The following is a 26,954-nucleotide window of genomic DNA, read 5'->3' on the forward strand; positions in this document are numbered from 1 at the left end:
TAATAAAAATGCTCAATACCAACCAGACAGATGTCTACATGGGAGTGTGTGTGGTTTGCAGTGTTTTTCTTGTTGTCGCTTCGTCGTCTCTGTCACCCTCGTCAGTTGGCGTTTTGGGATTTTTGTGCAATGAGCTGATTGGTACACACACATACCACTGTGAGTCCTGATCTATCAACACTCACGTTGTAACTCCAGTACTTTTGAGAGGATCTTACATATTGTAGCAGAGATCAACCAGTCATCTGCTTCCATTTCTTTACTACCACCTTCACGAATCAGCCTACAGACAACATCCCTGAAATGGGTTGGGTTCATTAATCTGCAGTTAACAAACCCTTTTCAAAGTCATACAAACTGTATTGTAAGCTGTTGACAACCTTTCTCAACTACTGTGCTTTACCAAGCAAACCTGCTCTTGTTGTCAAGTGTTTGCATATCTATTAGGGCTGTCAAAGTTGACGCAATAAATGTAAATTTTTTTTAACGCCACTAATTTCTTTAACGCAACTGCGATTTTTAATTAACCTCTTAAAAATCTGACAGGCCACCGGATCAGTTCTAAAGCCAGAGTGAAGATACTGGCATCATATGAAACTATAAAAACCTAAGGCATCCATCGGTACCAACCATGTCATGCTAGCTTGTCGCGAAGGAGGCTAAATACTGTAATGCTCCAAACTTGCGCAAAAAACTGGCACAGACATTTTCAAAGGGGTCCCTAGAGCTCTAACCTCAAGATATGTGAATGTAAATGGGTTCTATGGGTACCCACGAGTCTCCCCTTTACACACATGCCCACTTTATGATAATCACATGCAGTTTGGGGCAAGTCATAGTCAAGTCAGCACACTGACACACTGACAGCTGTTGTTGCCTGTTGGGCTGCAGTTTGACATGTTATGATTTGAGCATATTCTTTATGCTAAATGCAGTACCTGTGAGGGTTTCTGGATCAATATTTGTCGTTCTTTTATGTTGTTTATTGATTTCCAATAATACATATATACACACATTTGCATAAAGCAGCATATTTGCCCACTCCCATGTTGATAAGAGTATTAAATACTTGACAAATCTCCCTTTAAGGTTCATTTTGAACAGGTAAAACAATGTGCGATCAATCACGATTAACTATCGACAAACATCGTTCACGATTCAATATATTGCGATACTGTAAATAAGGCGATATGTATTGCAATTTTTTTAATCTAATTTCAGGAATACTGTCATAGTATAAAGAACACACCACCATATGCATAAAGTCTGAGTAAAAAACAATGTTGACTTTGTTTATGCAATCAGAACAGTAATTAAAAATCAATACAGTGTTTTTGGGGAATTGATACAGTATCTCAAATCACAATATCCCGATATCAATTTTTTTCCTATATTTTCTTACACCCCTATTAATCGCAATTAAATATTTGAATCGATCGACAGCCCTAATATCTATCTGTTAAAGTGAAGCAGAAAACAGTTTGTTTTTTTCTAGTTGCAGCATGAAATGATTAAAAAAGCTCCTTACCTGCTGAGCAACTCAAATATTTGTAACAGTTTTTTGAGAAATATGTTAAAGGAAAAACTCACCCGGTTTATGGTTGAAGCTGGTTCTGATGCTTGAATCCAGCTTCACGTTATTTTGTCTGAGACGTGTTGGCTACTTTAGCTTGTTCAACTAAACTTCAACTCTTTGTTTTCACAACTTGTGATTGAACTATAATACATTAGAATATTTGAATGTGTTTGTTTGGGGCTGTATGCATGAAGAATGACAAGTTGACAGTGTTTAGCTACGACAAGCAGATGTTAATGATATCAGAGGGCAAGACTATGTGGGGTAAGGTTAGTGAGATCTTTGGGCAATGGTGATGATACACACACACACACACACACACACACACACACACACACACACACACACACACACACCAACCACAGCTAAAGGCAAAACACAAACAACATCCAATTTCTTGACCACTTCCTCCGTCGCTCCTGAAGGCAGTTAGATGACCGACCCGGTTACTCTTTTTCATAAATACACAAATGCGTCCTTGAGGGTCTCCAAGTCACTGTTCCCTGTCTGCTGTGAATGAATTACTTGAATTACAATGTCAATTGTAATATGAAATTAATCTAATTTGAAATGAACTACATTACACAGTTTGTTAATTTGCTGTGTCATAAAGAATCTATTTTTGCTACTGTTTAACAATGCTGTACTGTCAGTTTATTTACACTTGGTAGCTATGTCTGTGCCTGATGTTGTACTCTCTAGCTGATAAGAGTAGTAGGCCATCTCTCTTTCTAGTAGTAGTCATCGTTCTCTCCTTGACTAGTTCATACTTGGACCAAGAGCAATACGAGCAGTCACGGCAGGAAATATACTCAAATAGCCAACAGTGTACGCCTGCACTGACACACAGACATGGAGGGCAAGACCTTGACCGTCTTGCCCTCCAGCTCACTCCTGGTGGGATGAGATCATTATTACTGGCTAGCTGATGGACCTGGAGGACAGCGGTGTAGACTGTATTTATAACTGTGTGTGTGTGTATCCCCTGTCATGTCCTGAGACCAGGCATGCTCCCAGGGCCATGGCTGAGTGAGTGATGAACATACAGTGGCAGGACCAGTGATGACTGAGTGACATCCAGGCACTCAGGCCTCATCGAAAGGTTTGACGGTTGGATAGCAGGAGGAGCAGAGGGGGACAGATGGATTTAAAGGCATGGAAAGGCCTCGGTCCGGCTCTGGGGTTGTATCTTCATTTCAGGGGAGAGAAATGAACCCATGGATACATGAAAAGGTTATGTCTTCGACTTAATACAGGATGGATCGAGGAAGGTGGAAAATGTTTAACACGGATTGGAAAGGAACATTGTAATGGCAAATTATTATTATTATATTATAAAAAAATACAGATCTTACATAAGATGAACATTTCGTTTGTTCTCTCGATCCTTTCTTATTTGAGCGAGACATGTTTGTCACGTATGTGTGCAACCATAAAATATATTTAATAGGGTTGTCAATCGATTCGAATATTTAATCAAGATTACTCGCATGATTGTTCGTAGTTGCAAATTAATTGCGCCTTTTATATCTGTTCAAAATTAACCTTAAAGGGAGATTTGTCAAGTATTTAATACTCTTATCAACATTGGAGTGGGCAAATATGCTGCTTTATGGAAATGTATGTATATATGTATTATTGGAAATCAATTAACAACACAAAACAATGACAAATATTGTCCAGAAACCCTCACAGGTACTGCATTTAGCATAAAAATATATGCTCAAATCATAACATGGCAAACTGCAGCCCAACAGGCAACAACAGCTGTCAGTGTGTCAGTGTGCTGACTTGACTATGACTTGCCCCAAACTGCATGTGATTATCATAAAGTGGGCATGTCTGTAAAGGGGAGACTTGTGGGTACCCATAGAACCCATTTTCCATGGGCCATGCCAGTTTTTCAATTTTGTTTAATTTTGGAGCATTATTTAGCCTCCTTCTCGCCTAGCTAGTGTGACCTGGTTGGGACCAATGGATTCCTTAGGTGTTTTAGTTTAATATGATGCCAGTATCTTCACTCTAGCTTTAAAACTGAGTCTGTTACAACTTAAAAATTGCAAGTTGCGTTAAAAGAATTTGTGGCTTTAAAACAAATTTGCGTTAATGCGTTTATCGCGTCAACTATGACAGCCCTGATATTTGGTTACGTATTAATTCGTTGGATTGGAAAACGAGGAGCTACTAAAATAGATGAGTTGATGGATAAATGTCTGTAGTCTACGAGAGAAGCTCAAGGGTACACAGGATGACTAACTTGTTAAGTGATGATGGGTGAGGGAAGTAGGAAGATAAGGTAGAGAGCAGTGTGATGTGCTAAAGCTTTGAGTTGTTGCTCCCAGGAAGCTGAGAAAATGTTTTCCACTGCCCATCTTTAGCATGTTTGTGCTTCTCCTTCGTCGCTTTTACCCACCAAACGGGCAAAACTCAGTCTAAAGGGCATGAAATGGCTGTGACATCTGTGTCCTCCCTCTGTACTTTCCTGCATTACTTTTTCTTTTTTCTTATCTGTTTTCTATTTTGTTTCTTCCTTCCCTCTTTACTTCATTCCTTCTTCCTCTCTATCCTTCCTTCCTTCCTTCCTTCCAACCCTCCAGGAGCTATAGGAGATAGCTTCCTATATTACAGGCAAAACCAGCTTTGAGACAGATAATTCAAACTGAAAAGATAAATCTAGTCAATTATTTATTAAGGCTGGGGCGATACACCTACTGTATCTCCCTATTCGATGCTGTCACAATTCTTGGGTGCCGATTCGAAATATGTATTGCGATTTTTAAGTATTGCGATTAGATATTACGATTTTTGTTAATTTTTTAGACCATAGGGAAAAAGCTGAATCATACACTTCTAGGGACTTTTACTTTGGAAAATATCTAAACTAATCCAGTAAAAATGTTTGATTTTCATCATGTATGTAGTCAGAGATGTCCTGAAGTCAAATATATCAGGATCATTGTCAGGAATTATTTATGAAAGTTTTCCACCAACCCAAAAATCAAAGAATAAAGACATTTCCCTCACAGATTAGTGTTATTTTCTTTTTTAATTTATAAGGGACATGTAATGTTTTATATTTCTGGTGAATATAATCCATTCATCTTATTTCCATATATGTAATTTATATATACAGTTCCCTTTGTTAACACCTTATTTTGAAAAACGGACGTAGTCACACGTGTCTACTTCCTCTAACTTCTCCAAGGTGGTCTCTAGCTCTCCCGTCAACTCCGTTCTCTTTGTCCATCCATGATCAGCTCCATCGGGGCCGTTTCAATGCAGAGAACATGAATGTCAGTATATGGGTGCTCTACAGTTGCGCCGATTTGACCACGGAGGTGCGAATGGCGGCTGGTTGGACCACACGTTACCGCAACACTATAACGTTTCCTGTCCGTGACAGAGTTAGCATGCAGCTTTAGCCGTGATGTCGAGCTCTGATTTTCCTGTAATGTGTAAAACCCAAAGTGTTTCCATCCTTTACTGGATGTGTAGTGTTTACCATGCTGGATTTAAAATGTGAGGATGCAGGTTGTATCCACGCGGACTCCCCGTCGTTTTTCTACTTTCTTGTTTCTGCTCGCCGCGGCCGGCTGCGGTTAGTTTCGGGGTTCTGACGGATTACGGATCGATATGATGTCACGTTACTCAGACTACAACAATAAAAGCAGCAACTTCCTTCTACTGCCGCATAGACTCAAATGAAGCAAATAGCATTAAAAAAAATCGATTTCAAAATTGTAAAAAGAAATTGCGATACATAGGTGAAACAAATTTTTTTTCCACCCCTATTATTTCTATACAATTTTGACTCAAGGGGCTTTACAATCTATACAGCATATGGTACCCGCTATCCTTATACCGTCAATTTGTTGTGTTCCACCTTTTGTTTTGAAGCAGATTGCACCACGCCTTAGCAATTTTTCTTGAGAATTCTAGATTTGTGCTTGTGTGTGTAGCTCGTCATGGGTAGGGAAGAGGCGTCGGGCTGAGGACCTTTGGCATTCGCAGGTGGTGGACAGTGAATATCTGCCAGCCTCATCCATATCACCCACAGCACCCGCTCTCATCCCACCACGCCTCACTGGTGGTCAGTCCTCCGTCCGTTCTTCTTCCCCTCCGTCCACCCTCCCTCCATACCGCCCTCCCGTAGGGTTCCAGTGTTCCCTGCGATGGTCTTGCGTGTGACAAATGTGTGATGAGTCTGCGTGACATGCCTTGTGTGTATTTGATTTTGGGGTATGTGTGTGTGTGTGTGTGTGTGTGTGTATGCGTGTGTGTATGCATTTGTGCGTGACACAAGTGGAGGCCTTTCCTGCTACCAGATTGACATGAGTGTCTGTGAGGCTTTGCTCTTTTCAGACGTGCCTCACACTGGCAGTTGGAGTTTATGTGTGTGTGCGTGTGCCTGCCTGCCTTCTAGCGCCTCGCTAGAGACTGACGGCCCCTGACACCTGCCATTTGGACGCTTTTCTCTGTGAAAAATTTCATCGTCTTCAGACCCGACGTGTGTGTGTGTGAGAGAGAGAGAGAGAGAGAGAGAGAGAGAGAGAGATGGTGCGTCCCTCAATTTGTCTCCCTGAGGTCATGCTTTGCAGCTGACTGAACAATGGACCCAAGCTGTTTGAGCAGCCGGGACAGAGAAACTTGTGTGTGTGTTTTTTTTTTTTTTATATGAATATATTTTTTGGGCTGGTAGTATGTGACATCACAACTCCTTCTAAGGCAGTAAAATGAGGCCAATCCAACTATCTTGAACACAAACTGAGTTGTGGACAAAGAAAGTGACAGATTGAGCCAGTATAGTAGGATACTATATACTGTAGGTGTGTGTGTGCAATCCTCAGTTCTCTCAAATGTTCGAATTGAAAGCCATCTAAAAATGTGTACAATCTAGTCAAAGTTAACGCGATAATAACGTGTTAACGCACATTTGTTTTGGTGCCACTAATTTCTTTAACGCAACTTGAGATTTGTAAGATGTAGCGGGCTCAGTTTTAAAGCTAGAGTGAAGATACTGTCGTCTATGAAACTAGAAAACCTGAGGAATCCGTTGGTGCCATGCCACGCAAAGGAGGCTAAATTACGCTCCAAACTTAAGAACGCTAAATTTTCAAAGGGGTCCCTTGACCTCTGACCTCCAGATATGTGAATGTAAATGGGTTCTATGGGTACCCCGAGTCTCCCCTTTACAGACATGCCCACTTTATGATAATCACATGCAGTTTGGGGGCAAGTCATAGTCAAGTCAGCACACTGACACACTGACAGCTGTTGTTGCCTGTTGGGCTTTGAGCATATTTTGTTATGCTAAATGCAGTACCTGTGAGGGTTTCTGGAAAATATCTATCAATCTATCCATCTGTCTATCTGTCTATCCATCTATCCATCTATCCATCTATCCATCTATCCATCTATCTCAACTGTTCAGTTTTCTTCAGATATTAGATAAATGAGGGTAAGTTACATAATGTTCTGCAGTACCATGTTCTACCATTAACAGTCAAATGAGCGATAACTTTATGGGCTCCTCACAACTGGAATCAACCCAAGTTTTAACATCTACAAAGTCACTCACTTTTGATGGAGGTACTTCAGATCCATATGACTAAATTAAGGTTTTGAACCTTCTCGTGCCACGTATTATGTGTCTGTGTGCCTAGAATACTTAGAAATACAACAATTTCTTCAAACCAAACATCAATCTTGCGTTCTTTTTCGACCTATAGTGCCGTTACCCTTCCCCCCCTCCCTCCAACTTTTTGTCCTGTGTATCAAATTAGTTCATGATATTATTGCCCCTCTTCATTTCTGACTGATCTGATGAGCTGTTTTTAATTTAGATTCAGGCCGTGTGAGCCAGAAGGCTGTAATGAGGTATCAAAGTGTGTATCCATCTCTTCCAATGTTAGGTTTCTTGAGGGGCAGCGGGGGGGGGGGGCATGTCACGGTGTGTGTGTTTGTGTGTCAGGCCCAAGGGTGTGTCTCAAAGATGGCCAGTAGGGGGACAGATAGGGGAGCCAGTTGGTGACTTTGCCCCAGGATGGGACAGGGCTAAAAGCTGGCCTGTGTTGAGAAAGCAAAAGAGAGTGCGAATAAATGGTAACCCTACAGGGCCACCAAGTCATCGCTTTACACCAAGAGGCGATCGTGCGTGCGTGCATGCGTGTGCGTGTGTGTGTGTGTGTGTGTGTGTGTGTGTGTGTGTGTGTGTGTGTGTGTGTGTCTATGCTTCGACCATCCATCCACTTAGGCCAGAGAGCTGGGGAGCAGACAACCTTCTGCTGGCTGCCAGGATGATGCCCTCACTATGGCGACAGCCATGGACGCTATAGCGACGAGGGCTCAGAGCTGTATCCATGACCGGGCTGTTACCCAGCTGTCCCAGCGGCAGCCTTAATTAAGTTAGACATGATAGGGGCTGGTGGTCTCCCTTACTTTCCTCTCCATATCCTCTTGCATTCTATTTGTATGTGTTCTTAATGATATCTTTTTTTTTTATTATTTAACGTTTGTCTGCCCTCCTATTCTGTCTTTCTTGAACAAAACCAGCTGAGACGCTGCCTCTCTTTCACTTGACCTCCATTGTCCTACTGCCTCTGAATGAGGACAGAGAGGGAGGTTTAGTGGTGCCTTCTGTGTTTTCTTTCCATTTGGCATAATTGAACGCCTCGTCTATCTTCTTTAACGTTTAAAGAGAGAGAGAGCTGTGATATTTTTCAATTATATTCATGTTATCTCTGTGTCTTACTCAGCATAAATGACGTGTGTCTTTACGCCTCTGTGTGCGTGCGGGACACGCCGTGTGTGTCAGGTTAATGACCAGCTCTGGTTTGACCTCCTTGAAGGTCATGTGCCAGTGCTCGTTAGCAGTGTCACCATGGCGATATGTCAGCTGTCAGCACGATGGATAAGGAGCTGACAAAAAGAACAGTGAGACGGAGGAAGGGATGAGTAGAGAGGATGGGAAAGAGAGGGAGGGAGGACAAGTTCATTTAAATGTGATTCCCATCAGAAGGCCTCTGCCACTCCTCATTAACAAGATACTTCTAATTGGCAAGGTTGTTGCGGCAAGGTCCAGGCCTCTGGGATAGTGTGTGTGTGTGTGTGTGTGTGTGTGTGTGTGTGTGTGTGTGTGTGTGTGTGTGTGTGTGTGTGTGTGTGTGTGTGTGTGTGTGTGTGTGTGTGTGTGTGTGTGTGTGTGTGTGTGTCAGTGTGTACTACAGAAGGTCTCATTCAGAGTTGTGGACATTGGGAAGGTACTGACCCCTTCCTCATATTGGTCAGCCCTGAGGCCCCTTTCTTCCTCCAGTCACCCCCCCCCTTCCATCCAGCCGAGAGAATAGAAGGACTAAACAACATGACAGCTTCAGTTGTTTGTCGGTTGCATCAACACGGGTATCGGTGGCTTTGTTGTACCACCGTCCTGTCTGTATGGTGATGGGTGGTAAGCGGCCTACTTTATACTGAATACATTAACATGGGAAATGGTTTAATTTGTTGCCATGTAAACCCCATGTTGTCAGGTGGATTCGGTTCATTTACATTGTCAAGATGTTAAAAATGTCAATAATACAGAAATTGACACGTGAGCTCAATTCAGCTCAATTTCAGCTGAATGAAATGAATCATTGTGTGTTGATTTTATCGGGTAGTACTGTAATTTGAAGGGTGTTTTTGTTAAGTCTTCTTAAAATCTTATCTAATAATCCCTTTACATAAATAATAAGTAATTGAATGAATTATAATGCACTGAAATGTACATGAAACTAAGCAGTATAATAATTATATTTATTAGGACTGAACGCTGTCATTCTGGCAAACCCTTATTCACCATTCAACTGTATCAAATGAAAGCTGGCAGGAACAACAAATGACTGAAGTTAATTAAGGCAGTCCCTGTTTTTATTTTTTGTTCTTGTACCCAGAGACAGATCATTCTTTTATGTGTAAGGCAGTCTAATTTCAGGTTTGACGTAAACATCGCTTTCTTAACTTTGTAAAACAAAATGTAACAAATAAAATCATAGATATACATTTATTTAATTGTTATTTATTATAAAAATAGTAAATCGTGCACCAGCAACTTATTAAAACTAAATCTTAGAAATTAACAGTAATTACGATTCAAGTGTAAACCACTGTAGTGCTGCAACAAATTGGTCACAAACAGGAATTACAATTACAATATCTAATGTATATAGAATATAAACATAGAATTAAATTGAATCGATCGGTCACCAATACCCGATCCAGCTATTTGAGTCAGTATCGGGCCAATATCTGATCCGGTATCGGTGCATCCTTAGTTTTTCGGTTGGATCATTTTTTAAATCTAGTGTACTCTTGTTAGTTTCTTAAAATTAGCAATCCTAGCTTTAATCTAAAAAAAACACTTGCTAGCATTGATAGCTTTTCTCCAGTGAAACAGTACTCAATGTATAGGTAACTGAGGAAACTTGAATGTACTGCCAGCAGAAAGTGTTTCGGTATCAGTGCATCCCTACTCTTTTCACCTAAACATTCCATTAATATCTGGCTCTGGCTCTGAAAATATTTCACGTAGAAGTAGGACATACTGTGCCTGAATCCTTGAATTCAAGTTTTCAGTGACAGCAGTTGGTGTCTGGTTTTTTAAAAATTTTTTTTTTACCTCAGATATTTTAAGTTTGAAAACGTGGTTCTCTTCTCTTGGTTAGCTTTGCACGCAGACCGCATATTTTAGAGAAATTGACTGTGTGCAAATTGGGAGTGGTATTTTGTCTTCAGGTCTACACAAGAATGAGCAAAAAGCATATCTTCTTCTAGATTTCTGAGCAAGAATTGTACATCCTAACCTGAGGACATCCAGGGTTTTTCCTGGCCTTACATTGGATAGAGTATTAATCGTAACGCTAACACCACTGTTGTACAGTAACCTTTTTTTTGTAAAAATTCTCAACATCACTCATGATAGCAATGTAGATACTGACAAATAGCAGTACACACCAAAGACCTCTAGATGGCAGTAGTGTTACATAAATTGTGAGTGCACTGCAGAGATCTGCTGATGATCTGTACTTTAACAAAGAGCTCACATTGTCTGTCATTAAAGTGTCAAGCGTTTCACCGTGCAAAGGGGAAATAATATTCACAGAAAAATAGGTGATTGCGAATCTATACTTACCCAGGGAGCGCCATACTTTTAAGTAAGCAAAATGATCTCACTCAGTTACCGGACTCATTGACCTATTCTGAATATGTCAGTCTCTGAATGTATAACAATTCATAGTTACATACCAAGCCAATGGCTCATACATGCTATAAGGATGCATGTGGTTCTTCGCACCTGCGGTTAGTTGAATTCCTAAAGGAAGTGCATTTGAAAGATTGTAATTGTGCTGTTAATATTAAGCCATGCCCGCTTGTAATGATGCCATTTTGGCCATAATGTCAGTAATGATGGTTAAGCTTTGGCTAGGTCTGTCCGTCTCCCCTCGCCCCCTAATTGGCTTCCTCTTTCACACCTTCTCCCCCAACCTGCCTCTTATTCCCTGTTCCTATATATATATATATTTATATATAATGTATATTTCCCATCATCCCTCTTTTTCTCACTTTGAATTTTTTTGTCCTCTCCTTTCTTTCACCAGTATAACCAATGAGGCAGGAGCATCCATCTACAGTGTGAGTCCTGAGGCGGTTAAAGAGATGCCAGACATGGACCCCAACCTTAGGAGTGCAGGTACGCTAGCTATAAGCAGCCAGGCTTCATTGTCTTCATCTGATGCTGATTTAAACATTTTTGCCAAACAGCTGTGTGATATTCTTGGCCATGTTTTTTAATGGGCCCTTGTCTATGGCAAAATGACTGGTGTTGTGGAAGACTGGGGCTGCAACTAACAATTATTTTACTCATTGATTAAGCTGTTGCTTATTCTCTCGATTACTTGTTTTATTAATAAAATGATAAAAAAAATAGTGAAAAATATCACAATTTCCCATAGCCCAGCGTGACTTATACAAATTGCTTGTTTTGTCCAACCAGCAATTGAAAATGAAAAAGATAATTAATTTATAATAATAAGAATAGTTTAGTCAAACAGCTGATTGACCAGTTGTTTGAGCTGTACTTGTAGATGCTCGTGTACAGTAGACATACCCAAATGTTTGGAATAGAGCTATCAAAGTTAACCCGATAATGCATTAACGCAGATTTGTTTTAATGCCACTAATTTCTTTAACGCTGACAGCTGTTGTTGCCTGTTGGGCTGCAGTTTGCCATGTTATGATTTGAGCATATGTTTTTATGCTAAATGCAGTACCTGTGAGGGTTTCTGGACAATATCTGTCATTGTTTTCTGTTGTTAATTGATTTCAAATAATAAATATATATATACATTTGCATAAAGCAGCATATTTGCCCACTCCCATGTTGATAAGAGTATTAAATACTTGACAAATCTCCCTTTAAGGTACATTTTGAACAGATAAAAAATGTGCAATTAATTTGCGATCACTCACAATTAACTATGGACAATCATACGATTAATCGGGATTAAATATTTTAATTGATTGACAGCCCTAGTTTGGAATCATTTTCAGTTTTAGCGAGTGTGGACCCTAATGTAACATTTAAGCTGAAGTACTGTCAGGGACACAGAAAGAAAGAGTCCACATAATATGTACCATTGTAATATGTACTATTCTACTATTGGATGTTTGGTTTAAGTAACAAAGTGAGGATGATACTGGTAAGTACAATGCATGATAGTCGAAAACTGGCTGTTTTCACACACTAAGAAATTCTGTGTACAATGTGAGCAGTCATCTCAATTTCTGTCAGAAAACATACCCACAGAACGTGCAATATTGTCACATTATGAGTGAATTTCTGGCATTGCTATTAGGCGCTCTTTTGTCTCTCCTGCTTTCCTTTGCATCTCTCACTTGCCACCTCTCCCCTCACTCACTCCACATACTACATCATTGAAAACACAGCAGAATAAGAAATAATCGCACCGAGTTTTGGAGAACAAATGTTTCCAGCAGACTTCCTCTATAAAAGCCATAAATCAAGAGAGGCTGGATTATTCCTCACTAGTTTCCTGTGGTCAGCAGCACTGGGAGCCACGGAGAGCCATATTTATACCCCTAATGAAAGCCATGAGAAATCTACAGACTTTAGATGGGTATGAAAAGAGGGGGGTGCTGAGCTGAGACACTACGGTTACAGAGTCGGATGTGGCGACAGCGTGTTTGTGTCTGTCTGTTTCACCTTCAGGGGGCATGTGTGTTTCTGCCTCCGTCTATATGAGTGGCCATATAACATAGTATATAGGGAATTGTGAGTTATAGGCACCTTCCATCTGTCCTCCCTGTTGTTGGGAGATCTAGGGACACCTAGTGGTGATAGGCAACATTTCAACCATCTGTTTTAGTGTTCAGCTAATTTCTGTGCTCCTCTCCGCTCCGATCTGAGACAGACAGAGTGGGAGATTAGTCGAGAGTGAGCACAAAGTAAGGTCGGTTGAGACTGAGAGTGCAGATCAGTGTCACTCTTTCATTGCCTGTTGCAGTGTGACAAGCAGTCCATGCTGCAGCTCCTCAAAACTATTTTGATCTGACTTTTTTTAACCTCATGCTCTGCAACAAAAACAGTGCTGCTGCACATCACATTCTTCCAGTTCTCCTGAGTGATATGTGGGTGTCTGAAGCTGGGCCTTCCTCTCTCTTTTCTTTCTTTATTGCTTCCCATTTTGTATTTTTTTGGCTCATAAACTTTCAATAAGTGCTGGAGAGTTATGCTGAACTGCATTTAGAAATCAGTTCTATGTGTGTATATATTAGGGCTGTCAATCGATTCAAATATTGAATCGCAATTAATCGCATGATTGTCCATAGTCAATTGTGATTAATCGCAAATTAAATGGAATTAATTTTTATCTGTTCAAATGTACCTTAAAGGGAGATTTGTGAAGTATTTAATACTCTTATCCCTCAGTAAGTGGGAGTGGGCAAATATGCTTGCTTTATACACATATATGTATATATTTATTATTGAAAATCAAATAACAACACAAAACAATGACAAATCTTGTCCAGAAACCCTCACAGGTAACCTCAGAATGCTCAAATCATAACATGGCAAACTGCAGCCCAACAGGCAACAACAGCTGTCAGTGTGTCAGTGTGCTGACTTGACTATGACTTGCCCCAAACTGCATGTGATTATCATAAAGTGGACATGTCTGTAAAGGGGAGACTCGTGGGTACCCATAGAACCCATTTACATTCACATATTAGGAGGTCAGAGGTCAAGGGACCCCTTTGAAAATGTCTGTGCCAGTTTTTGCTCTCCAAAATTTAGTATTAAAAGTATGCAGCGTATTTTAACCTCCATCACGACAAGCTAGTATGACATGGTTGGTACCGAGGGATTCCTTAGTTTTTTTTAAGTTTCATATGATGCCAGTATCTTCACTCTAGCTTTAAAACAACCTAAAAATCACAAGTTGTGTTAAAGAAATTAGAGGTGTTAAAATGAATTTGCGTTAATGCGTTATTGTCGCGTTAACTTTGACAGCCCTAATACACACACACACACACACACACACACACACACACCACACACCACACAATAAGCTTGTTTTAATGTTAATATACTGTTACTGTGTACTGTCCAAATATTTGGATAAATTGCATTTTGATGATTTAGCAACATTTTTCTTGGAAGATTTCAAGCCAATAAAGCCCCCTTGAATTGAATTGAATTGAATTGAGAGTACGAGACAGAATAGATGGAAAGCGTATAGGAGAGTTTTGGTGGTGCGTTGCCCTGCAAGGCCAGGGATGAAACTCCATCCCTGTCTAAATATTATCTCAGGCAGCAGCCTCATACCGCAGCCAGAGGAGAGAGAGAGGAGAGGAGAGCCATTGATTCCAGACATACTCCCCTCTTTTATTCCTCTCTTTCTCTTTGTCTGTCCATTCCGCCTCAAAGATCTAAGTGCGACGTGCCCTCACGCAGCACACTGCATCGCTGACCACTGCAATTCAAACATACACATCATGGACACTAGTGGCGGCTGGCGACTCAAAAAATTGTGGAGGACGGGAGGAAAAGCCAACCCACGACGTCATGTTATTTTACACTAGTTGGATACTTCTCTACTTTCTTTATTTATTAAACATAAGAACATAATTCACATTCAGTATAACAATAACAAAAGAGCCAGGGGTATATCACACTAAACAAATATATAATATAAGGTATTTATTGTTTAATTTATATTTATGAATAAAAGATTAAAGAAAACAAATTTATTATAAGAAAATATTGTTTTGGTGTTTTTGAAGAAACCAAACACCACATTTTCCCATAATAATGTCTTTAAATATATGATCAATGACAAATCTGCCAAGGTCTTTATGTCTTTTTTTAAATTTCTGCATGTAGTGATTCACTTCCTTATCCTTATTCACTGCTTCTTTCAATAGCCTATATATCAGTTACAAACCGATTCCAATATGCCATGATGACATATGAACATCTCTTTGAAACAGGGCAGTTATGGCTCTATTATTATTTTGGAGATGTGGCGAGAAACATATTCTTCCTACTGGGGAGTCAGCTGAGTTGGGCTTATCTCTACTTTCTTATTGAGCAGTAAAACAACGACTTAGAAGATTTCTAATAAACAATCACTGCAGTCTGCATGGGGATGAACCTCGTGTGTGTGTTTATGTTAGGGATGTCAATAATTAACCGTCTAACCGTTAACCGACATTAAGCATTTTAACCGATTAACGCTATCGGTTAAAACGGTTAAAAGAAATGTTGATAATTAATTCAAAAGCTGAGCGGCTCAGAGGAGCGGCTCGTCTCTTTAAGGAGAAAAGCTGGTCCACCTTAACAGCCCACCTTAAGAGGCGGAGCTGGAGTTGCAGGATACAGGAAGTCGGCTCTGGTCTCCAGCTCTCTTGAGTGGAGTGGAGGAGTTGTAGTTTCATAACATTTATTCACCGACAAATAAACTGTCCACACACTGCTACACCTACGATCACAGCTAGAACACCACCAACAACCTCACACTCATCACCAACACACACACACGGTCTGTTGGAAACTCACTAAAGTTACTCAGACTACGTGTGCGGCTGCGAACACGAAGCCTCCGGCAATGCTAGAGCTGCTAACGTAGCACAAATACACACTGTTTGTGGACACTTGCTAAAGTTCCGCCGGGCAGAAACACAGCAGACAACCTGCTAAACTAAACTAAATGTGCGGTGGAGACTTTTACTGGGAAAGTGGCTGCATGTCCGCGACACTACACGCAGCATCGTAGCTGCTAAGTTAACGCTCCCGGACGCTGAACTGGAGACTCCCGTCAACCAATATCTGTTGTGCTCCTGCAGCTGCTACACCGCTGCATGAGAGGCACAAATCCGGTTGGTTAACGGTTAATAATCAGTTAACGAGGGTCGGTTATCGGTTAAGAACATTTTTCAAAATGAGCATCCCTAGTTTGTGTCACTAGAAGCCTGTCAGTCCAACGAGCGGTGACGCAGCGACCCAATACGTTACAGTTGGGATCTGTTGCCGGGATCCGGTCCGGGGTGCGCGGAGTAAGTTACAGAAGCATACGTCAGACCGGGACACCGACAGTCCCGCTGTAATTCTACTGTCAGTCCAGCCCGGACAGCTGAGGTAGCGGGGCCCGAGTTATGCACCAGCAGAGCGGAGCTCTCCATTCCCCTGGCGGTGTCCTGCAATGCATTGAGTGGATATAAGATGTCCCGCCCTAAGGGAGGACGGAGGGTGCTTGTCCTCCCTTAACCCCCACAATACTCACAACCACTTGACACACACATGCTGCCCTTTCCCCTCTGCCCTGCAGGTGTCGCTGTTGAGACATTTTAATTAGAATTTATTAGATAATGGATTTTTTCCAAAGAAGAGGGATAAATATTTTATAAATGATACTGAGATTTGTTGATGACTTATTTTTTTTTTAGATTTTGATCTCCTTCTTGCCTCTCAAAAGATTTAGGAGGAGCAACCTCCTCTGTCTCTATGGACCAGCCTCCACTGATGCAAACAGCACTAAACAGTGGCAAGCAGCAGCAGCACAGGGAGGACAGGAAAGGGGATTAATCATACAATGTGTTTTAGCTTAAATTAGATGTGTAAAACATTTTGGTCATTCTCTATTCCTTGAATGAACTCAAACCATTAAAGCTGAAGTAGGGAGATTGGATCAAATATGATTAAAAAGAGCTTTTTTTATAAAACGGTCACTATATCCTGACAGTAGTGCATGAAACAGGTAACCTGAAAAAAACATGTGCCCCGATGTCCTCCGGTGCTCCTAACGGCATCTGCAAGATTTCACAGACCAGAGGAAAACAAGCAGTCAGAGCTGATCTGGAGTCTGCTGTCTATGAGAGCCAGCTGTCAATCACTTGCGAACTCTGAACGGTCAAACTAGGCAGCGCTGATCAAATATGAATCAGTATTGTGTTACGTTAATGCCTATTTCTCGGCTCAAATGTTTTCAGAATCATCTTGTAGTGCACGGTTTAGCTCTAAAATGAGAAAGTTTGTGACCTGGCAGCCATCTTGAGATATCTTGAAGGAATGCCAGTCACTTGACCGGAGCACAGCCAATAGGAACGCTCTCTCTCTCTGAAATGACCTGTGATTGGCCAAAGTCTCCCGTCACAGGCTAGATGTTCTAAAGCCTGAAAACAGAGGTGGAGCAGAAGTCTAGTTTTCTCTGAAATTGATAACTTGAAGCAAATATAATAAAAAATGATTATAAAATGGTCACCATATCCTGACAGTAGTGCACATGACGGTTAATCTGTGAAAAAAAATCATGTTCCTCTGCCTCCTCCTAGTGCTCCTGATGACATTTGAAGCATTTCACAGCGTCAGAGGAAAACAACCAATCAGAGCCAAGCTTTCTCTGAGCAGCTGTCAATCACTGCTCGCAAAAACTTGTGAACTCCGATCAAACGGTCAAACTAGGCAGCGCTGATCAAATATGGATCAATATTCTGTTACGTTAATGCCTATTTCTCACCTCAAATGTCTTCAGAAACATATTGTAGTGTACGGTTTAGCTGTAAAATGAGAAAGTTTGCTCGGTAGCACGGTGCTTGGTTTTAGCCTGACTTTTTTCAACATGGCGGCCGGGTAACAAACTTTCTCATTTTACAGCCAAACTGTTGAGGCGAGAAATAGGCATTACAGTAATCAGAATCTTGATTCATATTTGATCAACACTGCCTAGTTTGACCGTCTGATCAGAGTTTGAGTTTCACATGCATTGATTGACAGCTGCTCAGAGACAGCTCGGCTTTGATTGGTTTACCTTCGGGTGCAATGGAATCTTGCAAATGCCATTAGGAGCACCAGGAGAAGGCGGAGGAACCTAATGTTTTTTTTCAGATTATCTGTCTCATGCACTACTGTCAGGATATAGTGACCATTTTATAAAAAAAAATACTTTATCATATTCACTCAAAGTTAACGACTGCAGCTTTAAAGGGACTCTGTAAGAATCCAAATGTCTTGTTAACAGTGACACCTGTGGCCGTTAAGTCAAGGACAGTCAGCGTCCTGTTGCTCGCGCTTGTGCTCGCACAACCGACACACACTGAACTGAACGTGATTGACGAGCATCAAGTTGATTAACGTTAGCAACATTAGACAGCTAAAACCCCAATATCACTATATATTTCACATGCTGGCAGTAATGTTAGCTGACCAAACAAAGGTCTCTCCATGAGTCGAAGGCCCGGCCGACGTTGATCCTGGTGTTAACTTTTCCTGCTTCAGCCTCCCGACCGTGGTCAGAAGGAACAGGGGAGACACCGTAGTTTTGGTCTCCTGGGCCGGAGTCGATAACATTACTCGCTCCGGAGTTAACTCCAGTTCACTCCACTCAGCAGCACTTCACAATACACGGGAAACCTCTGTTGGTCTGGAGGAGCTGCAGCGTTTATTTCTGCACAAACGGCAACTTCCACTGAACATTCACTAGATATTCTCAGAGCTAAACTAACTCTTCTGCTCCGCTGCTCGCTTGTTTTCTCACACACTCGCTGTCGCTCTCTCTCTCTTGCTTCACCACTCACTTCCCACGTACACATACACTCTTCACACTGGCTCTGCTATTCTCCCACAACACTAGTTTTTGAAGTGCGTTTGTTGTTTTCTCAAATATATGATTGGCAATTTTGGAAATGAAAACACACATGACAAAGAAACTTCCTTTCTTTTACAGGGACATGAATGTGAATGTTATTTGGTTGTGTAATTCCCTCCCTCTCTCTGTGCCTGCGTGAGTTGGGGCTGATGTCATGTGTTATGGTGTGTATGTGAGTAAGGTTGTTTGTAATTTTTCTCCTTGTCACTTGGCCCTGCCAGCACATTCATGGAAAACACATTTGGCCTCATGTGAAGCAGCAGGCTGAGGCCTTACAGACTCCGTCGTTAAAAAGCAACCCTACTTTGGTTGATACCAACTGTGTGTGTGTGTGTGTGTGTGTGTGTGTGTGTGTGTGTGTGTGTGTGTGTGTGTGTGTGTGTGTGTGTGTGTGTGTGTGTGTGTGTGTGTGTGTGTGTGTGTGTGTGTGTGTGTGTGTTTATTTGTGTGCTACATTTGGCTGTGCACACCAGTGTGCACGGGCCTGGTTAAATTAGAGGTTTTAAAGGTTCACGGCTCCAGCATCCATCAGGAAGCTAAATGACAGGTGCAAAGACTCCATTTGAAAGCCAGCTTTAATTATTATTATGTGGTTGAAGGAATGACAATTAGGTTTGGCCTGCCCCCAGGCCAGCGGTGTAATATGCAGACAATTTGCATATTCAGTAATTATAAATAATATGGATTTGCATATTCAATAACTGTGATTCAGATAGCTCATGAAAAACACAAACTATAGACTCTCATGAGACACAGAATCACATGTTTGTTTTCTGTGTGTGTGTGTGTCTGTCTGTCTGTCTGTCGACAGTGTCAATTGGAAGACGTGTCCAAGATCCACTGGCTGAGCTTGTGAAGATTGATCCTAAACACATAGGCATTGGAACGTACCAGGTAAGTGTGTTTTAGTTTTTTTTTTCGTTGAGATGCTCCTTGTGGGTGAGAGCTTCTTGTCCCCAAGCAGTGAAACATCTGCTGTGAGTTAGACTGAAGCAAACGGCTGAGTAGTGTGTGTGTGTGTGTGAGAGGATGTTTGAGTAAAAGCACATTAACAATAGACCACGGTTGTACACACGGTCTCCTGTAGTTTGTGGTAAAACGGCAAACACGCAAAGATGGGACATATGTATTTTACATTTTTGCCTTTATTCTCTCTTTACTTATTCAACCATTATGGGCTCTTTAAGAGAGTCCTGACCAAAATGTTCAGCATAATTATTTGACATGAACCAACACTCAACCAACATTCACAGAAGGAATAAGAGCAAGGAAGGGAGAAGAGCATAAAAGCCATTTAAAGACATTATTACCACAACACTTCTCAACATCAAGTGAACTAAAACATTTAACAACTGCATATTTCAATCCCTAAAACCAGGGCCGGCTGTAGCCCTTCTGGTGCCCGAGTCAAAATTCTAATTTGGAGCCCCCCCTATAGTGGCGGCAGGGGGCCGCTCTAGGGTTAGGGTTCAACCCCAGAACCCTAGCCCCGTAAACCGCAACACACATGGTTTTTAAGACAAAAATTAAGATTTTTACTTTCACAAATACCTTTATTTATTATAATACAAATAAAAAAATTGGTCTTCTGGTATTGTTGGCTTAAAGTGATTTGTCAGTTTCTCTATTTACACTTTTATTAACAAATAAGTGTGGCCAGGCAGATGAAAAAGACGGTGAGAAAGAGAGTTACAGGGGTGAAAAGTGTATTCCTTTCTTTTCTTCTTTTCATTTGTTACTTCAATGCAAAAAATAAGGAAGGGCGACCACTGGCATTTTTAAAAAAAATTATTATTTATTAATTCTTACATACACTTCAGAGGGCGACCAGCGCCCCCCCCCCCCCACCCCCTCCCAGAAGGTACCGCTTATATGTCCTATGCCTTAAGCCGGCCATGCCTAAAACATCTTTATTTTTGAAAACATGGAAAGTGGCTGGCCTAATCTTTTTATTCTAAGCAGTATGTACATGTACTGAATGCTCTGGTCTGTTAATTTGGCTATTTCCCTTCAGACTTCTTGCAGAATTTTAGGTGTGACTTTTGCATTTCAGGCAAAACAAAAAAAAGCAAAATTTGGACTTGAGGCATAAAGGGAATGCGAGTGAGGGGTTAAAGAAGTGACAGAACGAATGAGTAAAACTTAGAACAGGTTGAGAGAAGTGAGGCAAGTAGAAGGGGAAGTAGATAAACGTGGCTGAGGCTTGTGTCAACAGATGATGCTAAGGGTGACAGCTAATTGAATTAATGGAGATCAGGCATGATGTATGTTTGCTTGTGTGCTTGCTGCTCCTTGTCCATATGCACTCAAGTGTGTATGCAGATGAAATAACAGTTAGCTCAATGTTGATTTTGCTCATTACAAGTGCGTGTGTAATTGTGTGAGAAAGGGAAGACATGCATTAGGTCAGTGTGCCTCCTATTTACGCCAGCTATTGATGCAGTATTGTTCTCCATATATGGTAGGTTGTGGGGTAAAAAGGATATGAGAGGATGGAAATTGGAACAAAACAAAAAGGACCGAGGAAGACAAAGGCAAATAAAATAAGGTCAAATTGGCAGCTATACGTGAGGCAACCGATAGTGAGTAATGCCGTGGTCACAGCATCCAGATGACACATCCAACAAATCTGATTTTTTATTTAAAAGCAGCAGGCTACTTCCGGGTCTGAGAAATGAAGTCAATGCAGAAGTGCCTTAAACTTCTTTCTAACAGCCAGCAGGGGGCGACTCCTCTGGTTGCAGTCAACGAGGCAAGAACCGGCAAATGTTCGGCCAATAAATGGATGCGTCAGCCACTTTAAATGAGACAACAAAAAGGACAGCAGAGGGTGACAAATGTCAGAGGAAAAGGAACGATGGGGAGATCTAAAAGGGTGAGGGGAGAAATGGAGACTTGAAAGAGAAAGGAGGAGGTCATATTGTGCAAGTGCTTGTGTTTATGTTATGTATGTGTGCTGAGTGTGTTAGGTCACAGGCCCGTGTCTCTCATCACGTCCTGACTGGGCTCTCTGGGGTGCCTGGGGGTTCTGCACCTCCCGCTCTCAGATCATGTGACTAGGTCAACAAATGATAATATAACCGGGTAAATAAACTCTGGGTGCTGACAGATATGAGATGGGACATCACTTTGACCTGCGTTTCAGCTCACACACGCACACACACACACACACACATACACACACACACACACACACACACACACACACACACACACACACACACACACACACACACACACACACACACTATCCTCCCCATCCCTTTTCTGAGTCTTAGGGTTAAGTATGTGCATGCATGTGTGTGTATCAGTGTGGATGTACTGTATATGTGGGAGGAATGAGTGTGAGAAAAGTGCACGCATGCATAGTTTTCTTGCAAGTTCGTTTGTGTGTGTGCATTTTGAGCTTTCTGAACGTTTATTGCCATTAGACCCGAAAAGCATAAGGGCAGATGTAACTCTAGACAGCTGGCACAGCATGCTCCCTCTTTCTCTCTCCCTCCGCTGACCCAGTGAGTGACAGCTCTGAGAGAAAGGAGGAAATGAGCTGAGGGCTAAAAAAGTGAGGCCCATTAAAATCAGATTGGACGTAACTATTGGTGTGGGAACACTGTTTTCACTACAGCACCTCTGGCAGACAGGTTTTTCTGGATACCGAGTTCGCCAGATACACGTCTGTTTGAACGGCAGTACTATTAGTGCTTTTTTTAAGAAATATATATTTGTGGTAACCGACAGCACAATACATTTAAACGGTGTCTCATATATTTGAGATATTGTATATATAGGGCAGAACACATACATAGACAAACATATTAGGTGTCTTTTGTTCCTTTCTCATTAGACACTTAGTGGGCGTGGCCTTTGGACAGCTCCTCCATCTGTCAATCAGCTCTTCATGTTGCCATGGTCTGTTGACAGCTGGGTAATCCCCAGGGCTGTGAAACTAACTGCTACTGGAAAATACACACACAGACACACACTGCTGTGTAAGAAAACATTGCCCGCCAGCCGGATATTAAAGAAACTGTCACTCTTCTCCTCACCTCTTTCAACCGTCCTCCTTCTCTCACTCCATTTTTTCCATCTTTTTGACAGAATTTCCCCGCTCTTGTCCCAATGACTCCCATTCCTCTACATTCCTCATATGCCGCATTTTCTTCTCTCTCTCAAGTGGTAGGACATGTATTGTGGACATACACTGTAAGCACTATAGAACATACAGCAGTATCAGATATAGCTGAGAGGAATGTTTGGTGTGCTGCTTGTTGATACAATATCAGTCAATGTTTGAACCAGAGAATCCAAATGTGGTCAGGACATTAGCCCCGTTTCAACCGTAGGAGCTTTCCCCCCAAAACTAGGAACCTTTTTGAGGAACTCATTGTGTTTCGATGGCAGGGACCAGGGTCTAATGCCAGGATCGGACTACACGATGTCAGCCCGATTGTAGCCCGACACGGCCGTCGTAGGGGATCGGGAACGATAAATGAGTGTCGTGTGCGAAAATCGATCGTTTTATCTCGTGTAGTGTGTCATAGTACACGGCAATCGACGCCGCGTCTGGGACGCCTCATGACGTCCCGACAGAAAGTCTAGCATGTTTGATTTTTTTTTTTGCCTTCTACGACGTGTGGCCGTGAATTTGATCGGCTGAGCACAGACACACACAGATGTAAACAGAAGCACATGGCTACTTATCATGCAGAATGATGCCAGCGCAACTGTAGGAATTTCAATCTAGGTTTTGTTGGAGTAAAAAACACCACCGCCGTTGCGTCTTTGAGCATGGAGCATCCCGTTGCGCGCCCGCTTTCACTTCTCCCTGTGAATTATATTTTCATTGTTCTCCCCTGGAGCCTTGTGGGCCCCTTTACATGGTCGGGCCCGGGGGCTTGAGCCCCAGTGAGCCCGTATATTAAGACGGAGGTGCCGGGAGAGTGTGTATTGTCGGAACAGGGGACCGATGTGTAGTCTGTCATGTGTCGCGGCCAAGTCACGACAAGAATGTATGACTCAATCGTCTAATCTGACATAGTGACCATCGTAACCGTCAAAATATCGTGTAGTCTGATCCCTGTTGAGACCTGGTATTAACATGCGTCCTCAGTGATCCGATCACAAGTGGACAGCTTTAAGTACAGGTGTGAACGCACTCAAGACACATTGCGATCTGATCTCTCAGACCACATTCAGAGGTGGTCTGGGCCACATATGGCCCCATTCTTATTTTCAGTATATCTACAGACTAGGCACGGGAAGTGCATTATTACCATATTGTCGGAGATAAGTCTGTGTTTTTGTTCCGGTGCCCTGCATGGAGCTTACTTACTTATTTACTACGTGTTTATTTGCATATAGAGCGGGGAAGTGAGATCGGATCACAGGTGGCCACTCAAGACGCATGTGGAGACGTATTCTAATGCCATGTGTGAACAGACGTACTTAAAGCTGTTCACTTGTGTTCGGATCACTCGGGACACATGTTAATGCCAGGTCTGAACAGGGCCTAAATTAAGTTCCTGTGACATTTTACCGGGCCTTTTACCCCCTAAAAAGGCCCTGGTCGGGGGTAGTACTCTCTGAAGGCACCGGAACTTTTGGGTGGAGTGTGCAGGGATAACCATCGCTGATTGGTCAAACTAACACACAGCACCACTGCTTCAACTGTACCGCTTAATTTTATAAACAAGGAAGTACTCTAGTATCGATTTAGGACAAGGGAAAAGCATTTCTCTCTGTTTGATAAAATTAAAATTAAAGTTTGTCTCTGCTGTCGGCTTCCAGACTCATTTAGAAAAAGACAGAGAGAAAAAGAGATTGCATGAGCGAGAGGGCGATCAGTAGAAGAGAGAGAGAGTGCAGCGCAGTGGTTCTGTGAATGAGAGAAAGACAAGTTATTTTGCGCTCAAACACTCAACAGATGATTTACTGTGGAGACAGACGCTCTTGGTTTCATTTTTCTCCGATGCATTTCATTCATTAGATCCAACGTGCATCAGTAAATAATGCAATGCACCAGTAAATGTCGTCGCAGTGAGATACAACCTAATTAATTTTTTTTCAACTTATTTTGAGATGAAACAGGCAGACACACTGAACTACCAGCTGCTGTGACCACCAGCAGCCTTCGTCACGTCATGTTGCTTTTTCATACGTCAGCAGACTAATTTGCCTAATCTTTGCAGGTCTTTAGACTGCGGTGGAAATGCAAACAGTGGGCTGAAGGAAACTTTTAGTTCCTTAAAAGTAGGGATGCACCGATGCCACGCGCGAGTCAGAGGATGCAAGCAAAATCCCGTGGAGCAATGAAATTGAGGGCCGGCACGCGCCGGCTAAGGTGGGATCCCGGCCCTGTGGGATCGAGCGCAGCACCGGCCCGTCTCGCCCACACCGTCGGGGTGTTGGAGCGTGAGCGCGTGCGATAGGACCCAAAAGATGGTGACGAGAGGTTAACGTCACACTGCTGTAAAGTGGTATCGGAGCCGTTTTGCGAGTACGAGTACATGAGCACAGTATCGGACCCGATACCCAATACTGGTATCGGTATCGGTACATCCCTAATTAAAAGTAGTTCTAGGGACTAAAAAGTCCCAGGAACTTTTGGTGGAAACCCAGCTATTAAGGGTCTGGATAGGCCTGAGGTTGGGCAAGGTAGCTGCAACCACCTTATCAGAGCCATAGATCAGTTTAGACAGATAACATTGATATTTGAGGGTTAAAAAAAACAAACTAGAAATAGCAATATATCAGCCAAAAGAACATATCTTTGGCATTTCTGTGCTGCGACTGTGGAGTGACACTTGTGCTGATACTATTATATTTGTAATAATTCAGCCTTTAAAATAGTAATATATCTACAGCTAAGTTTTGACTTTCTTTAGAGCCCAGCCATGTTTGCGTTGATATAAAAATTCCGTTGACTGATTTTGGGGTTTTCACCTACAGCTAATGCAAGTGATGTCACCTTTCACACCAAGGCTGCTGTGTCTGTAGTGCGTTGTGTGTGTGCGTGCATCCGTACAAATGTGTATGTGTGCGCTTGAGCATGCTATCTTTCATTGTTGAATGGGAGTGCCTACAGGGAGACAAGAACAGACAGAGCTGAGAGACGGAAGGTGAGCCAGAAATGGAGGGTTGACAGTGATTGATAGTTCCTGCTGCCTCTGTGTTTGGAGGCATGGGAAAAACAAAACTGGCTCTTAAAGACTTGATCAGCTGCAGAAGCTGCCAAACATTACCTGCCACTATTTTAATTATTTCCCTCCGGTCTGTCACAGCATGTGTCTGTGTGTCGAGTGAGGTTGTGAGACGAGTCAAGCTTGTATCTTTGCTTGTATAATGGATTTAAATAGACTCATGACAATTTCCTACTTGCAATTTATAGAGCATTTACTAGCTGTTGTCACGTCAAGCTATGTATTCTAGCGCCGTACAATTTACATTGAGTGAGGATGTCTGTGTTTTCGGTGGTAAGTCAACCTTTTATATTTATTGGTACCATCTAATATCAAGTTGTCACATGTGCTATATGGAAGGGAATTAAACCAGTGGTTGAAGCAGGGAAAAGGAAGTCAAAATGTGTTTTTTTGGGTGCAATGGTGACCTGAAATCAGCTGAATTGAGCTAATACTACTGGGAAAGTTACTCCTTGTGCCTGTCTGGAAACTTCTCCTGCTTCGATTTTCTCATGCTCTGTTTTGCACTCCCTCAGGTAATGTGCGTGTGTGCATGATTGTTCTGCAGGAAGTTGAGAAATAGCCATTAGGCATTCATGGAAGGTGTTGGAAAATCATAAAACTATCTCCTTGCTGTCATATCGCTTTCAGCTGCTGATTTACGACCGGCATTTAACCATTTAACTATGCACGTATTCACACAGTCACACATGCGCACACATGCACGCGCAAATACACAGATACTCAGACAAGCCTACATGCCGGGAATAGTATGCAGTCGTTCAGGAGGGAGTTCTCAAAAGGCCTTATAGAAGCTGTCAGTCAAGAAGAAGTCACGACCTTCAGATAACCTCAGGCACCCTGTTAGTTGGTACGCAGTCGTTCCATTGATTATTGGAGAGTGAGGGATGTGAAGCAACAGTTTCACAGCATTGTCACACGCATGCACAAGGGGGCACACATTTTGAGAGAGTACACACCAAATACTGGCTTCTATTCGTT

At 42.0% G+C, this 26,954-nt stretch overlaps 1 protein-coding gene across 3 annotated transcripts in view; it reads left to right on the forward strand.

The window, feature by feature from the left end:
- The window catches only part of srbd1 (S1 RNA binding domain 1), a 98,212-nt gene that overhangs the window by 35,760 nt on the left and 35,498 nt on the right, over nt 1-26,954 (forward strand). For all 3 annotated transcript variants that reach the window (XM_074645272.1, XM_074645274.1, XM_074645273.1), the window contains exons 15-16: nt 11,209-11,300; nt 19,586-19,668. In XM_074645272.1, coding sequence (XP_074501373.1) covers nt 11,209-11,300; nt 19,586-19,668 — 175 coding nt within the window. The remainder of the gene's footprint in view (nt 1-11,208; nt 11,301-19,585; nt 19,669-26,954) is intronic.

The sequence above is a fragment of the Sebastes fasciatus genome, chromosome 9, assembly GCF_043250625.1.
Source record: "Sebastes fasciatus isolate fSebFas1 chromosome 9, fSebFas1.pri, whole genome shotgun sequence".
Classification (NCBI taxonomy): Eukaryota; Metazoa; Chordata; class Actinopteri; order Perciformes; family Sebastidae; genus Sebastes; species Sebastes fasciatus.